General features: G+C 38.6%; 1 protein-coding gene across 2 annotated transcripts; it reads left to right on the top strand.

Annotated features, from left to right (window-relative positions):
- The first annotated feature begins 1,537 nt into the window (after window positions 1–1,537).
- Window positions 1,538–13,737, top strand: cdc25b (cell division cycle 25B). Of its 2 annotated transcripts, none has more exons than XM_030127635.1 (15): window positions 1,538–2,073; window positions 2,192–2,274; window positions 2,752–2,803; window positions 4,113–4,154; window positions 4,305–4,338; window positions 4,675–4,812; window positions 5,117–5,236; window positions 5,641–5,775; window positions 5,889–5,966; window positions 6,054–6,242; window positions 8,312–8,381; window positions 8,503–8,567; window positions 10,310–10,408; window positions 10,499–10,744; window positions 12,691–13,737. In XM_030127635.1, the coding sequence occupies exons 1-15, from the start codon at window positions 1,859–1,861 to the stop codon at window positions 12,829–12,831; spliced, it is 1,707 nt and encodes a 568-aa protein (XP_029983495.1). In that variant the 5' UTR covers window positions 1,538–1,858; the 3' UTR covers window positions 12,832–13,737. The 2 variants fall into 2 exon arrangements, with proteins under 2 accessions (XP_029983495.1, XP_029983494.1); XM_030127634.1 differs by having other exon boundaries at window positions 1,859–2,073; window positions 8,312–8,416; window positions 8,505–8,567; window positions 12,691–12,831.
- The last annotated feature ends 1,579 nt before the right edge of the window (window positions 13,738–15,316 follow it).

Here is a 15,316-nt window from a genome sequence, read left to right as displayed (position 1 = left end):
ATCATATTCAGAATTCTACACATTGTAAATACAAGAGAAACATGTGGAAACCTGCAGTCCCAGACAAAACCGTCACGTAAAACACAGATGGAGAGAGATGCTTTTATTGTCAATTCTTGTCTGGTTTTGTCAGCTTTACTTCCTCTCCAGTCTAGTTAAACTGGAGGTGCGTCTGCTGGTCAACGTTCTTATATATGACTTAAATGACACATTGGTTCAGGTTAAGTTTGAGTTAAACTCCTCCATGATTATCCACATTTTATAGGATGAATAATCACAAAAAGAAGCCTTAAGTAGCAAATAAAATACACTGACTTCAAGCTGCTCTTTGTTTGATGATCTTCAAACAGTCTTTGTCCTATAAACCTTCAAAATGGAGTCCTAAAATGGAGTCTGTAGGTTGTGTGGAGCTCAGTGGCCTCATGCTGTTACACTTTCAAATGTGCATTTTTGCATGATTGTTCACATTTTCCATGATTTTTAGAGCAACAGTCACTATAAGAAGAGGTAAATATCTGTGTTGACCACAAGATACAAATAAACTGTTTAAATCTGCTCTAATTCCTCAGTCCTCAGTTGCAGTTGTGATTTAATCCACATAAAAAGAGGGAAGTACAGGACAAACCGCTCTAAATTATGCAACTCACATATACTGGTAAATCCACACACCCACACGACTGCATTTGCACAGAAAAAAAAAAAAAAAAATCAGCTCTCCACACCTAAAACTCAACCATGGTCCTTTTTCATTCATGCTGTATTACAAACTGTGTGTACAATCATTCATTTAACACAAGTGCATGAAGGAAAAAGGGTAAAGCTATCGTTTAATGAGAGAGTATGAGAAATGAGTCAAAATTACCCAATACTGTTGACAATCATTTCTTTTGTCTGAGTCATTTTGAGTGGGAGGAATATGAGATTTGCTGCACATGGCCAGGCCACAATGTGCTCCACATAACATGCGAGAGCTGGTAATTGGAGCTCAACAACAGGATTTACTGTTTTGAATGAAAAATAAATAAATGAATTAATCACATCTGATGCTGTTAAAATATTTAAGATGGGCTTGTTTTACTATTAAATGATGCAATAAGCAAACTTTGTAACTGTGGTCATGGATATACAGATATGTAAATGATTACTTGTGGTTAAAAGAGGGGATTTGCAGAAATAATCTCACTTTTGGTCCTCTTTATAACAAAATCTATTGGATAAATTAACACAGTGAATGTAAAGTAAACCTAAAAAATGTATTTTAAGTATTTATTTATTGAGGGTTGGGATGTCTTAGATTAATATTTGTGGTCGAGTCAAGGAATAAAGTGTGAGAACAAAAGATTATCTAAAAGAAGGATGACATTTTCAAAGCTTTGTGTCACATCCTCCTTCTCCCTCATCCGGCTGGAAGACAACAGAGTGGTGACGTACAACGCTCTGATTGGTCAGCGGGGTGTAACAACGCCGCTCATTGGCTGAGAGATTGCCGCTTCTGCGCGTCTATTTTGAACATAAATACGTGCGTCTCACTATCTTTCTCTCAGATACCAGGGGATGTCAGAGAGGGAGTACGGCGTACAGCAGCTCTCTGACAGAAACAACTATGTGGCATAAGTAACCCTGCAACACCGTATCAGAGTTTTCCTCCACACGGACCCGCCGAGTAACCTCCAGCCGGTGTTTGGATCGTAACTGGAAATGTTTTCTTAACTTTTTTAAAAAAATGCTAGCTAGCTAGTTAGCTTCCGGGTTCGCTTCAAGTTGTCGTAAACTGGCACACTCCGACCCGAAATTCAGACAAATTTGACCCATAAACATCATCTTCTGCAAGGTTAACCCGAATTGTAAAGCGGAAAAAATGCAGTCGGTTAATGTTTTCGGCAGCACAAGCCCTGTCAACACGGCGCAGAAAAGTAGGCCCGAAGGGATCCCCGGGCTTTCCTCGCTGACGCTGCCGGACCTGAACACAAAGAACCTCCACCGCAGGAATCTCTTCTCCCCTGGAGCTGAGACTGTCCTCTCTCCCATCACTAATCTGGCTCTAGACATGAACAATCTAGCTGGACTGGGAAGGTAGGATTATTAGTGTTCATGCGTTTTTCTAGTAGTTATTTGAACCTATTGCCGCGTTTGAACTAGTTGAACTGGTTCACTGTTCACATCACTCATTTGTTTGTTTTTCCTCGTACAGTCAATGTGATACCCCCAAAAGAAAAAGACATGCACATCTTGAGAAAGTTCCCTCCTTTGCTTCTGATGCATCATCTGATGCTGGTGAGTCCCGTTTGTGAATTGATGCCAGTAGATTTGGAGTCTAAAGGCCTAATGCAGCCACTAATGTGCTGTGTACTAATGTTAAATGTGATCCTGAGATAACACTGATATTTTAGAGCAGATTCTTGAATGCATAAGCACTTTTAGCTTCATTTTATAATCAGAAATTGACAAGTGTCTGTTTTGTCTAGTTTTAGACATGAAGAGGCCAATACTTTTACTTGGAATTATTTCATTAATATCCAGTATTTGTTTGATTTCATGAGATTTCTCCCCTGCTAGATTTACTCTTAGTTAACTGTAATAGCCTTTCCCTGATTGTCTAATGTACATCTATTGCCAGAATTGAAGTGTTTATGAATTACTTGTTGCACTAGCAATTATGTGAGGCTAGTATTAACATTCAGTTGATTCCAGTGTCAGTTTCCCCATCTCAGTGTTTTTATTAATCACTAACATAAAAATCTCTACCCTCAGGCCTCGGCATGGATCTCCCGAGCCCATTGGAATCTGTCGAAATTGAGGGCACGTAAGTAGCACTGTCCTCTTCTTGTCTGTTCTAATCAATCAGCCTGTGAGCTGTGCCCCTTTACCCCTGCACCCTAACCCCAACCCCCACCCCCACCCCCACCCCCACCTCCCCCTCCCAGCTGAGCCAAGCACCATTTCTCAGCTGAGGGATTACAATTTCTACCGTTGGCTTTAAGATGACAGCTTCACTCATTTTTGCTAAGGAGATTAGTTGATAAGGCATGTAAGCCTGACTTTCTTTGTTTTTTCCAGTGAAAAGGACATGGTTTTCTGACTGTTTGGCTTTTGTTTGTGCATGTGTTGCAGGCAGATGCACAAAGTAAGATAAAGTGTAAATCTACTGCTATAGATGGGCAAGTGGTTGGAAAACCCATTAAATTAATTACCATCTTTGTGACTTCTCAAAAACTTGCATACTAGTGAGAAATATATATTTTAATTAACTTGTATTTTGTAATCTTTGACTTCTGAAGCCGTATTCGCATAAGTAACGTACCATTTTGCAATTTTCAGTGACGACAGGTGTATTTAACATCTACAATGGTCAATATTAGTTTAACACACTTGTGCTCATCTGTGTTATCTTGGGCACTGTGTCATATCCACAGCTGCCTAATCTTGGGTGGCCCATCCTTCTCTTGGGCGAGTCTCCGCAGACATTTGTTGCAGTCTGATGTGCGAGTTCCTTTACAGCAGCATTTGGTCCTTAAGAACCCATTCACCTCCTCAACAGCTGTTCAGTTGCTAAGCGTCTTGTGGCCTGGGGGAAGACGTGCCCTGTGCTCAGACTTAATGATAGCCCACCCCTCTGGGTTTTGGCACACTCTTCCTATACACTGTTATTTCAATAGGAAGAGGGAGGCTGGGTTTTTTTTCTGCGTCAGAGCTATTGAAACAAGGGCACCCCCAAGAAAACCTGCCCTCCCCTCTTCTGGTCTGCATTGAATGGGACACACTCCCCCCCTCAACAAACAAAGGGCTCTTGCAGAAAAGGGGTTGGCAGCGCTGGCTCCAGCAGGCATATGGTGAATTAGCTGATCTCTGCCCTCCCTCCCCCCCATGATACTGAACATTGAGCACTCCTCTCCACTTGTTTAGCATACAGGTGGGCATTGCTCCAGTGCAAAGACCACCTCTTTCCTCTGTGCATTGAACCAACTTCCTCAAGTCCAACCGTTTCTCTTCGTTTCTCAATAGAGCTGTGGGTTCTTTGTACTTCTTTAGGACACTGTTTCAGCAGTCTTTCGTGGCAACCTTAATCTCGTCTGGAATATTAATTTTTCATGTTTTTGCTTTGACTTTTACAGATTTGAAAGCCGTATTAAACAGTCAAGCACAATTGTCAATGAGTAAGTTGCTTTGCATTCATTAACATAATTTGTTAACAGACGTGGTTGTTTTTGATCACTCATTTTTCTCTGGGGAGTCTTTTCTTGTCACACTGAAATGGGTCACTGTGATTTGTATTGACTTGATGTCTTTCCTTCTTGACATTACAGGAGGATGCCCTTTCGAAGAAACAACTCATTGCCTGTAAGTTTATTTTCATCCCTGTTGTATTTTGGTTCTCTAAATTGTTATCCTGTTCAGCTTTAAAGCACCAAAAACACAAAAAAATGCACCAAAAACACAAAAAAATACACAATGTGGAGGTGTTTTACAACAAAACACTTGTAAAAAACCCTCAAGAGATGGGAAAACAGAGGCGTGCACTCGGCTCATAAGCCACGAAATTAAGTCAAAAATATCATGAACCTCCTGCTGGGTCTGCAGTTTTTCAAAATTAATTGGTTAAAACATCCTTCGGCATAAACCCACTGTGCAGTTGCTGAGCATCTGCTAACTGATTTTTCTCTTGTTCCCTTCCAGTCTCAGCTCTTATGTTGCAGTCCGTCTCTGAAGGGACAGGAAACGGATTCTCACCGCTATGGAATATTTGGCCAACAGCCCTCACAAATTCCCACCGCCTCCACATCCCAGTGCGACAACAAGGAGAACATGTCCGAGGTTTGTTTGTTAAAGCAGAGTTATGTTTGTTTTGACACCTGGTGTGATACATGAGTGTCTGAGTTTTTAGTAATGATTTAAACTCAGAAATCAGTGGCTGTCATGACAACAGCTTTGCATTGTTTAGCTTAGGTAGTAGGCATTTTTATCTTGTACAAATTGATGAGTTTTATATTAATGGTGGTTATTTATATTTTGCATATTTGTTGAGTCTCTTTTTATTTATTCTGTCTATCCTTTGTGTTCCCTGGTAAAGTAATTTTTAAATATGTGTTAAAATAAACCCTATTGTCTTGTATTTCAGGAAAGCTTTGAATTCAAGAAACCAACCCGACCAGTGTCACGGTGTCGCGTTCGCTCCTTCAACGGTGGACACTCAAAGGATGCGTTTGCCCGTCGTCCCAATTCAGCACCAGCCCTCATGGTAAGTCCATGTCCCAAAACATGTTTGTTTGTTTGTTTGTTTGTTTTTTTTATCAAGGTCTTTTAATTTTCAATTTTCAAATGTATAACAAGAAACTGTGGTATCCAGTTCCTATCCAACTGCCCCCCCCCCCCCCCCCCCCCCCCCCCCCACACACACACACACACACACACACACACTTAGGCACGCACACACACACGCACACACTTTGCCCACACCAAGCACTGGACCTTTGTTAAGTTTATATACAGCCGGGCAAAATATACTTGTGTACAAAATCCAAAATATGTTTTATAACTAGTAAATACCTGGTGTGTATCTGTAGTTGATTAATGCCTGGCTACTCTATCACTGGAGCTGATTCTTAAAGCTGTACCAGCTTATTTTGTATTTTTCTTTCCCAGTTTTCTTCACCGCCTCAAGTCCAGTGCTTGGATACTTTTGACTCCAGCCCCGTGTACCTGAGACGTTCTTCCCTCACCTGCTCTCCAAATGATGACGACGATGATGGCTTCCTGGAGTTGGACGACAACATGGAGGTCAGGACCTGTTTTTGAAATATGTTTTTATTCCTAGGGGATTTCTGCCCAAATTGTCCGAAAACCTTACTCAATTTTCTTCACTGTGAGTCTGACAAAGTTTCTTCTTCCAGAATGACTCTGAGATGCCGAAAGGAATGGCGAGCTTGCTCACTGCACCGCTGGTAGCTGACAACACAGGAGAAGACTCTGTAAGTTTATTTTAATAACATAAGATGAAGCATTGAATGATTTGCTAGTGTTGGAGTGAGTTACTGAAATGACTTCTTCGTATCCAGCCTGTGATTCGCTGGCGGCCACGCAGTCTGTTCCGCTCGCCCTCCATGCCCAGTCCAGTGTCCCGGCCCTCTGTGAAACGTCCCGATTGCCCAGGAGATGAAAACACGCCTGTCCGGGTCAAGAGACGACGCAGCCTGGCGGGAACGCAGGTCACCACCTTGGAACAGGATCCTGAATCTCCACGGATGGTTAGTTTCACAGGTGTAGGCATAGGCTGTATGTAAGGATGGACACCGCAATGCTGCCTCCTCGTTCTGAAATGGAGTCACAGGAATGATGCTGCTTTTATGACACAATTTACAGCCTCAGTCATAGCTACCTTGGTTATTTTTACCCTTGACCCTCGCCACAGGGTATTGTCATTAGTGCATCTGTCCGTCCGTCCGTATGTGCAAAAACTTTGGCATTGCCTGAAGGCCGAAGGTTTTCAAGTGTGGTCATGTTAGTGTTTTTTTTTTTTTTTTTTTTTTTTTTTTAATTTGTCATGGATCTGACAGATTGTGGTCTGTGATTCAACATTAAATAAGATGACAGTTAAAATGTATTACATGTAAATTGAGTTTTTACTGATGTGATCATTATCTGATTTCTGGAGTTGTAATGGAATACACTTCATCTGATAACGGCAGTAACCTGATTATGAGAAATCGGATTAAGACACCTGGATTTCTCCCCAATACTATGACGTCTTCATGCATGTATACCGGTTAATCTGATTTTATTTTGTCCGTTTACATCAGTGCATTTATAGGAAGAAAATTGTGATTTTTCGATTATCGCATTTCTGAAATGCATTAGGTCTGACTATTACAATTACCTGATTACTCCCCGTTATTGGATTTTTATGCTCATGTAAAGGGCTCACTGGGAGGGCAGGATTTGCGATCTATACCACACTTGACCAACAAGGGGAGATTGAGATGTTTTGCTTTCACTTTTAGAGAGCGATTTCTGTGTCCATTTGCATGCAGTCTATGTGTGTAGCAGGTGTAAGACTACAGTACAGTGGAAATCAGCCCTTCTTTTTGATAACTGTAGCATTTACTGTCTCCAGATTTAATACATTCGACTCATATTAGATGTTGTTGTGCGTAAAGCTCAGTGTCGACAGCTGAATGTCTTGTTTTTACTCCCAGTACTGCAGTGAAAGTTTAGAATAAAACTATAAAAGCACTGTTATGTGTTTTCAAGCTGAGGAAAAAGACAATCCTCAGAAAAACAAGGGTCAACGCTCAACTTTGAGACATGACTGAAAACTGTCCTACATTTTAACGCCTTATTCTAAACTAGCATCTTCCTGTACTCCCATCAGTATCATGGGTTTTCATGATTGACAACCCCAGCAATGGTGCATTTTTCAGACAATAAGAGGATGATGTAAGCTGCCTCTGAAATGTTTCTGTTTTTGACTCATCACCTGAAACTGAATCTGTAGCTAAAAGCTTTCTGTGTCATGTGCTATAAACTTGCCCTATCGTTGTTAAGGTGACGTATGTTAGAAATGATTTGTTTTGAGTCGAACGCTTTAGGCTGTTGTTCCTAACGAATCTCCAGTGTCACCCAATTAATCTGAGATGCAGTAACTGATCTGTTGAAACAAAAAAGACAAAGCATTAGTAGAAGAAATCTGTAGGGAAACTAACAGCCAACGCTGAGCATCTGTTATGTGTTATAGAAGGAAATAATTGAATAAATGAAGGAGGAAAGGATAAATCTGGATGTAGATGTTTTCTATCAGATTGAATTGGGTTCTGCTTTGAGATCGTTTTTAAGGAACATTGTTTTGTGTTCTCCTGAGACCCAGGAAAGTAAAAGGTTTGCTTTTTTACTTAAAATAATTGCCTTGATTGGACATGACATAATGAAACAGTTTTTTTTTTTTTTTTTGGAATATCCTTTGCAGTTGACAACTTATTTATTTTTTTAGTAAGGCTGTGAAAGTCTTCTATCCGGTAGAGGACAAAATGCATTGCTAAGTCTCTAGAGGATATGTATGTTTTTAAGTGTGGGGTTTTATATGTGGCTGACATTTGTACTTTCTGGAACTTCCGCTGCTGCTGTCTTGGCCCGGACACTCTTGCAAAAAAGAATTTTAATCTCAACGAGTTATGTTTTTTCCTGCTGAAATAAAGGTTATTAGTAAAATAATGATTATGATAATGGTTAAAACGGTTTCTTAAACAGATTGCTGATTGTCAGCAGCTCTTTTTACCTGATTTTCTCCACGACCACCTCCTTGACTCTCTTCTCCTTTCAGGGCTGTTCACTGCTCCAGAGGTCCAAGTCGTTCTGTCAGACGGAGATCGAGAAGCTGTTGGACAATGAGAATGGCTCCAACGAGCTGATCGGTGATTTCACCAAGGTAGAAATGAGTGCTTTGCTGCATGTCTTCCTTTATTATCTGAGTTGTGTAGCTCAGCCTTTTTAACGGTTTCCTCTTTGTCCTTCAGCCTTTTGTACTACCAACGGTGGACGGAAAACATCAAGACCTCAAGTATATTACCCCAGAAACAGTGAGTAAAGGCTCCATATTTGGCTTTATTTCCATTAGGACTGCAACGACAAGTCGTTTGTGATGTTATGTACTTTTATTTAAGAAAAAATGCTTATTTTATTGCTGATTGAAACTCTTTGTAGGGCTGCTCGATTATAGAAAAAAAAAAAAAAAATCACGATTATTTTAGCAATAATTGAAATCATGATTATTAAAAACGATTATTTGTTAACTTTAAAGTTGTTTATTTTTTTCTTGCAAAGCAATGTAAAATACTCTTTAAACATAAATAAGGCTTTTAACCACTAAAACAAAGTATGTTCACTTTTGTATGAAACAAAAAAATCTTTGAATGCAAATAAGTATACTGTAAATTCAGGTATGTTTCCTTTTGTAAATAAATAGTGCACTGGAATTAAACTGCTATAGACTTGCCATAGAACTGTAGCAATAAAAAAAAAAACTCATGTAAAGTGCAAATTATAAATTCAAGTATGTTCAATGTAGTATGAAACAGTAAATTCAGTGGCGTGCCGTGAGGTTTCAGTTCAGGCCTTCTGTATACATCAGCCATCTAGAATACGTACGTTAGGGTTATACGGGTTAGGGTTAGGTTAATACGGGAGTTGCAGCATAAAGAGATTCGGAGACTGAAGATTGCATTGTGGACGAAGTTGTTTTTATGCGTTTTAGTTTTTCATAAAATTACGATAAAGGTGGCGGTGGTTAAACTTTAGATGGTTAAAAAGGTTTGTTGTGTTAGCGGTCGGTGCGGACACAACTACGAAACACTTTTTGCACGTGATGTGTTTTTGCTCTTCGTATTCTTCATCAAACCCAAAGTGATTCCATATAATTGAATTTGACTTGCCTTTTTTGTTTACCTAGCACTTCTGTTGTGATTCTCCTGCCATTTTTCCAGACCGCTAGGTACAACTTTCCTCTTAGGGTGGACCTGCCGGCTAGCAGGCAGCAGTAGCTTAGAGGGGGGCGGGGCAGAGCAGCTCATGGGAGCTTGCGTGCACGTGAATTAAAACAACTCAAAATTAATAATCGTTTTTTCTCGATTACATAATTTTTGTAATCGTTGCGTGTAATAATCGAAATCGTAATTGAATTTCGATTAATTGCACAGCCCTAACTCTTTGTTCAACAAACTTTGTTGGACACGTTAATTGTTCTTCACAAAATGCACTTTTGTCAAAGGGAAAAAAATAGTTGTCTTTTTTTATTGCTGCTGCAATATTTGTTGAATATTTAACAAACTTTGGTATGTATTCTAATTGTTGTGCACCAAATGTTCTGGTTAAAGAAAATAACATTTATTTTATTGCTGAAATGAATACAACTAAGAGCCATTGTTTTTTTGTTTTTTTCCTTCAGTTCATAATCTGATTAGTTGTTAAAGTAGTTAATGACTAGTCGACTACTGGAACAGTCATTAGTTGTAACTCTAATTTCCATTTACGAACCAAAGTTGTGTGTTTTTGAAACAAGATTTTTTTTTTTTTAACCCTCCACCACCTGCCCCTCTTCAGAGGACAACTTTATTTTTAATTACGGCTTGTGTTTAAGTTAAAATCTCCAACTTTATATTCACATGTTCATCCATTCCTTGCTTGTATACGTATACATAGAGGGAGGGCTCATATAGCCCAAAGTGTACAGGGACAGGACGAGACAAGACAGTGGGATAAGACAACAGACAAAAAAAGCAGTAATTATGGAATCGTGAGATTAAAGTCAATCTTTTCTCCTCAGATGGTGGCAGCTCTCACCGGTCAGTTCAATCATCTGGTCGAGAGAGTCATCGTCATCGACTGCCGCTACCCCTACGAGTTTGAAGGAGGACACATCATGGTGAGCAAACGCTTCAAGTATCAGAAAACAAACACCTGAGCGTCCCTTCATTTACTTTGTGAAATAACATTGTGTTGGTTTTCGTCTCAGGCCGCTCTGAACCTGCACCAGGAGGACCAGGTTCAGGATTTCCTCCTGAAGACCCCCATCATCCCGACCAACCCAGACAAGCGCGTCGTCATCGTCTTCCACTGCGAGTTCTCATCAGAGCGCGGCCCTCGGATGTGCCGCTACGTCAGGGAGCGGGACCGCGCCATGAACGACTATCCCATACTGCACTACCCCGAGCTCTACATCCTCAAGGGTGGATACAAGGAGTTCTTCCCTCATTTCAGGGTACGTTCTTTTTACTTTTGTCTTTTATTTCGCTCTGTACTTAGTTGTTTTAAGAAATTACGACTAGAATCTTTGAAAAAAACAGACTTTTGATGATCAAACGACCTTTTTAGAAAATTAAAACCAGTTCATACCAGTTCACTCGGCTCCAGTCACTTCATAGCCTTGTTTTTTGGTTAATTTGGTTACAAATAGCCCCCAAATGATGGAACTAATGTGGGAAAAGATGGGAGAAAGTGACACAAGAGCAGGGATCTCATGTTCACAGGCTACATTTGCATAAGCTCTCGGGGGTTTTCTGTTGAAGCGCTCGCAGACGGCTCCACATTCTCGGTTTCTTGTTTGTACTGTTTCATCAATGGTAGACAATGAGACTGTAGCCAGTCACTCACTGCAGGTTTCAACTTGTCACCAATCTTTTGTCTGAACAGAGGTTTCACTCGGGTCCAGTGTGGTTTATTAACCGATCCGAAAGTGACGGAACAGATTAGAGCTACGTTGTATTGTTGAAGGGTCACAGTATTAGAAAATGGAACTAATTTGTCTCAACATGAAACTTTTATTTAATATTAAAACTTTAACACTTTATGGCTCAGACTAGATACTTAGGTTTAATAATTGTAGAGAGGTTGAGTTTGTTGAATTTGGTGCCACTTTAAGAGATTTTTGGCCAATTGCATGTTATTTAAATTAGTGGAGGACTAAAAAATAAGACTAAAGCTGTTTGTCCTCCAGCAAAAAACCTGATGATCACATTTGGAAAAGTATTACAGGTGATAAAACGTCACATAAAAAGCATAAAAATAAAACTTGATTAAGAAGTTCAACAGCCACTAACTCATGACAAATCATTTAGCCAGTGCTGATGTTCTCAACATTAATTTTTACATTAATTTAGTTTAAGTGGTGTTAAAATGTCTTGGTTGCTGTGATGTAAGCCTTGTAATAGTAGTATTAGTGCTTTTTATTTTTATTTTTATTTTTTTTTTAAAGAATATTAAGTTGAACTGTATATTGTCATGACTAAACTCTTTTCGCATTATTTAGGAAATATAAAACGGCTGGAAGAAATATCAATCTTTTCAGATTTGCAGTTTTAATAGATTGTTTTGTTGTTGCATGAACTGCTTATGTTTTTGGATAAACACATTCACTATTAATAGCAGAATCAAACAGGCTGTAATTTGAAATTATGTCCTGCGAGGAAGGTCTCAAGTTTTTCACTTTTTTTTTTCAGGTAGCAAAACCTTAAAGAAATCCAATTAATCAGATATCACCAAACCCTAATTAGAATATAGAGACAACAGCTAGAAAAACAAATTACACTGTTGCTCAGTTGCATGATGAAAGCGGAGATGGTGCTTTTATTTGACATGATCCATATGATTCTCCTAAAAAGCAGATCATGAGTCAAGTGTGACCTTCTGTTGTTTGCACTGAACATGTCTTTAACCCTTTTGTTCAGACAATACGAGTTTTATGGCATTAATTTTCTGATGTTTTATACAGTAACAAATTGAACAAAATTAAGCAAAAATGAACAGAAAAAGATGAACAAAGTGAGCTAAATACTTACAAAATGAAGAAAAATCTACAAAATATGTAAGAATTATCAAAATAATCAACAAATTGGACAAGAAAATCAACAGTTTGAACAAAATAATCAAAAGAAAAAATGAAATTACAATCAAACTCAAAAAATTAATAAAATGACAAAACTTATCCAAAAATGCACAAAATAATTAACAAAAAGGTCAACAGATTGAACAAAATGATCAAGAAATTTAACAAAAAATAAAAAAAATAGAACATTTACAAAGTGAGCAAAATAATGAACAAATCGAGTTAAAATCTGACTCAGACTTTTCTGTCAAAGTCACTTTATTAGATCATTGAACGCGGTCGATCTTCCGTCACGCCATTAAACCCGTTGTTTTTCTGTTCAGTCTCAGTGTGAACCTCAGTCCTACCGACCCATGCACCACAAGGACTTCAAGGACGACCTGAGGAAGTTTCGCCTGAAGAGTCGCACCTGGGCCGGCGAGCGCAGCAAGAGGGACATGTACAGTCGTCTGAAGAAGCTGTGACCTGCTCCCTCGACGTCCGGCCCCGCCTCTAAAGACCCGCCTCTTCCCTCTGAACCCGAACAGACTTGAGCTGCCTCCTCACGGGGCCCGAGGGTACCACCCGCCTCCCGCCGCTCATTTAACTATAGCAATCCTAGATATTTATGCAAATTTGGAAGCGGGGAAGACGTGAAGTTTCAGCCGCTGAGGTGCTGTGACGTAAAACCGCTCCGAAGCGATGTGATAATTGTAAAAAAAACCACTTGGACCTACTGCCTGTTTTAAAGTTTTATTATTATGTTGGAAGAGGCGACTCGGATCACTGGCCAGTTGCATCAGCGTCAACCCAACCACACTGCCACGTCTCAGTCTCCTCACTGGATCTGTGTGTTTTTATTTTGCGTTCGCCATTTCCCACCTTTTTATTTAAAGCACTTATTTAAATACCTTTTAAAATGGTGAAGTGCTTTATTCAAGTCATTTTAATGAGTTTTGTCGATTTCTTCTAGTTTTTTGTTGAAACCCGCCTTTTCTCTAGATCTTCCAAAAAGCAAATCAGATCATTTTAATCAGAAATTGTAAACGTTCAGGCTTTTCCTTCCTGATCTTTGGCAATACCTTTTTTAACTTTTTCTTGGTCAGGAGATACCAAAGCAACCAAAACTACCTGTTTAACTTTGCAGTGCTTTGTTGTTTTTTTTTTTTTTGTGTCTTTCTTAATGCTGCAGGTCGGCAAGTGCAAAAAGAGTTTTGATCTTAAACAAACCTTTTTTGTTCTGCTTTGATTCCTGTGATTTTTCAGATAAAAATGTCTTGTTGTGCAGTGCTGGTGATGTTGGATGATAAAGAACATGGTGTTTTGACTTGTGGTACAGGCTTGTAGAAGAGCTGCTGAAATAAAGATCCAATGTGCGTTTAATTATGATGTATAATTGTGTTTGTTTTTGTTTTTTTTAAACTAATTTCATTTTTCATGGATGGTTTTTGAGAACATTCAGCATTATTGACAAAAATAATAAAGTCCACTATCTAGACTAGATGTATATTTAGTTTGACATAAAATCAAGTGCAAAACGTGTAATCCAACATTATGTTTGTTGGTTTACTCAAGTTTTTAATGACCACATGCGTTTCTCAGTCTCTGGATGAAGATCCAATCAAAAGTTTCAGAGGAAAACGTTTCTATGAACCAAAATGGTCGTATCTAGTATGACCTCCCTTTGCACTTTTAACAAGTATTTGACCATTTTGTTCAGACAATGAGATTTATGGCATGAAATTACTGATGTTTTATACCAGTAACAAATGAACAAGAACATAAGTCAGCAAAATGACAAAAAAAAAATGGACAAATTAATGAAAGGATCAACAAAATTAGTGAAAATGACCAACATAATCAACAAAATAATGATAAAGTTGAACAAAAAAAAAATCTATAAATTGAGCACAATAGTCAACAAAATTAACAAAAATACAGTTTGTTCAGACAATATGAGCTGTAGGTGTGATGTGTCCTAATATTTTGTTGTATAATAGTAAAACACTGATGGGGATCATACTTTTGAGTATTGTCATGCCTGAGTTCTTCCTCCATCTGCTTGAGTAGGATTCATGTTTAACATGTTTTTCGTGTGGATGTCTGTGAGATTTAATGTATGGCTGTGATTTCTATTTTGCGTAACTTCTGCTGCTGTCTTGGCCAGGACCCTCTTAAAAACAGATTTTTAATCTCAATGAGCTTTTTCCTGGTCAGATAAAGGTTAACAGGATGCTTGCACCGGTCTTAAAAAGTATGGAAATTTGAAACATCATTTTCCAGATCTTGAAAAGTCTGAAATTTTGTGTAAACGTCTTAAATTATGAGAAGTTTCTCTCATAGTCGAATTTTCGAGTATGCTCAAAGGCACAGAATCTTGTAAGATAATAAATACTTGAGGAAAACATAAAAAACTGGATATGATGTCACTAACCGGTCTGTACTGGAATGATTCTAGTGAAACTAGTTTGTGTGATACTCATACACTTTTGTGATTTTCACGTGTTTTGAAAATGTTTCTGTCACTAAAACACCATGTACTGTGAGGGTTCGTTGGTGGTTAATGGTTCATTCTTTATAAAATGAGACAGGAGGATGGAGACGGATTTCTTCTTAAACAGTGCTTTACTTTTCACATACTGTAACTACTGCTACAACATTTCCTGAAACATCACCTCACATGACCGAATAAACCAATCAGGAGCTAACAGTACGTAGATCGGTAAATGTAAGCGATTTAGAAAAGGCACATTCAACAGATTATTTTAGCTGCTTGTGTACAACAAATGAAAATAATTGAATGTGTAAATAATTCTGCAAACATAAATGTAAATAGTTATTTGGATAAACAGTCAATATATTTTTAACAAATACATGAATTAACTTATTCCCTGTAATTTATTCCACTGTTAAGCCTAACATTTATTCAACATAAATTATTTAAACTTCTGAGCCTTACAATAAATTACT

Source organism: Sphaeramia orbicularis, chromosome 22 (genome assembly GCF_902148855.1).
Source record: "Sphaeramia orbicularis chromosome 22, fSphaOr1.1, whole genome shotgun sequence".
NCBI classification, from domain to species: Eukaryota; Metazoa; Chordata; class Actinopteri; order Kurtiformes; family Apogonidae; genus Sphaeramia; species Sphaeramia orbicularis.
Note: the sequence above shows the minus strand (reverse complement) of the source record. Positions and strands in the feature narration are given on the sequence as shown.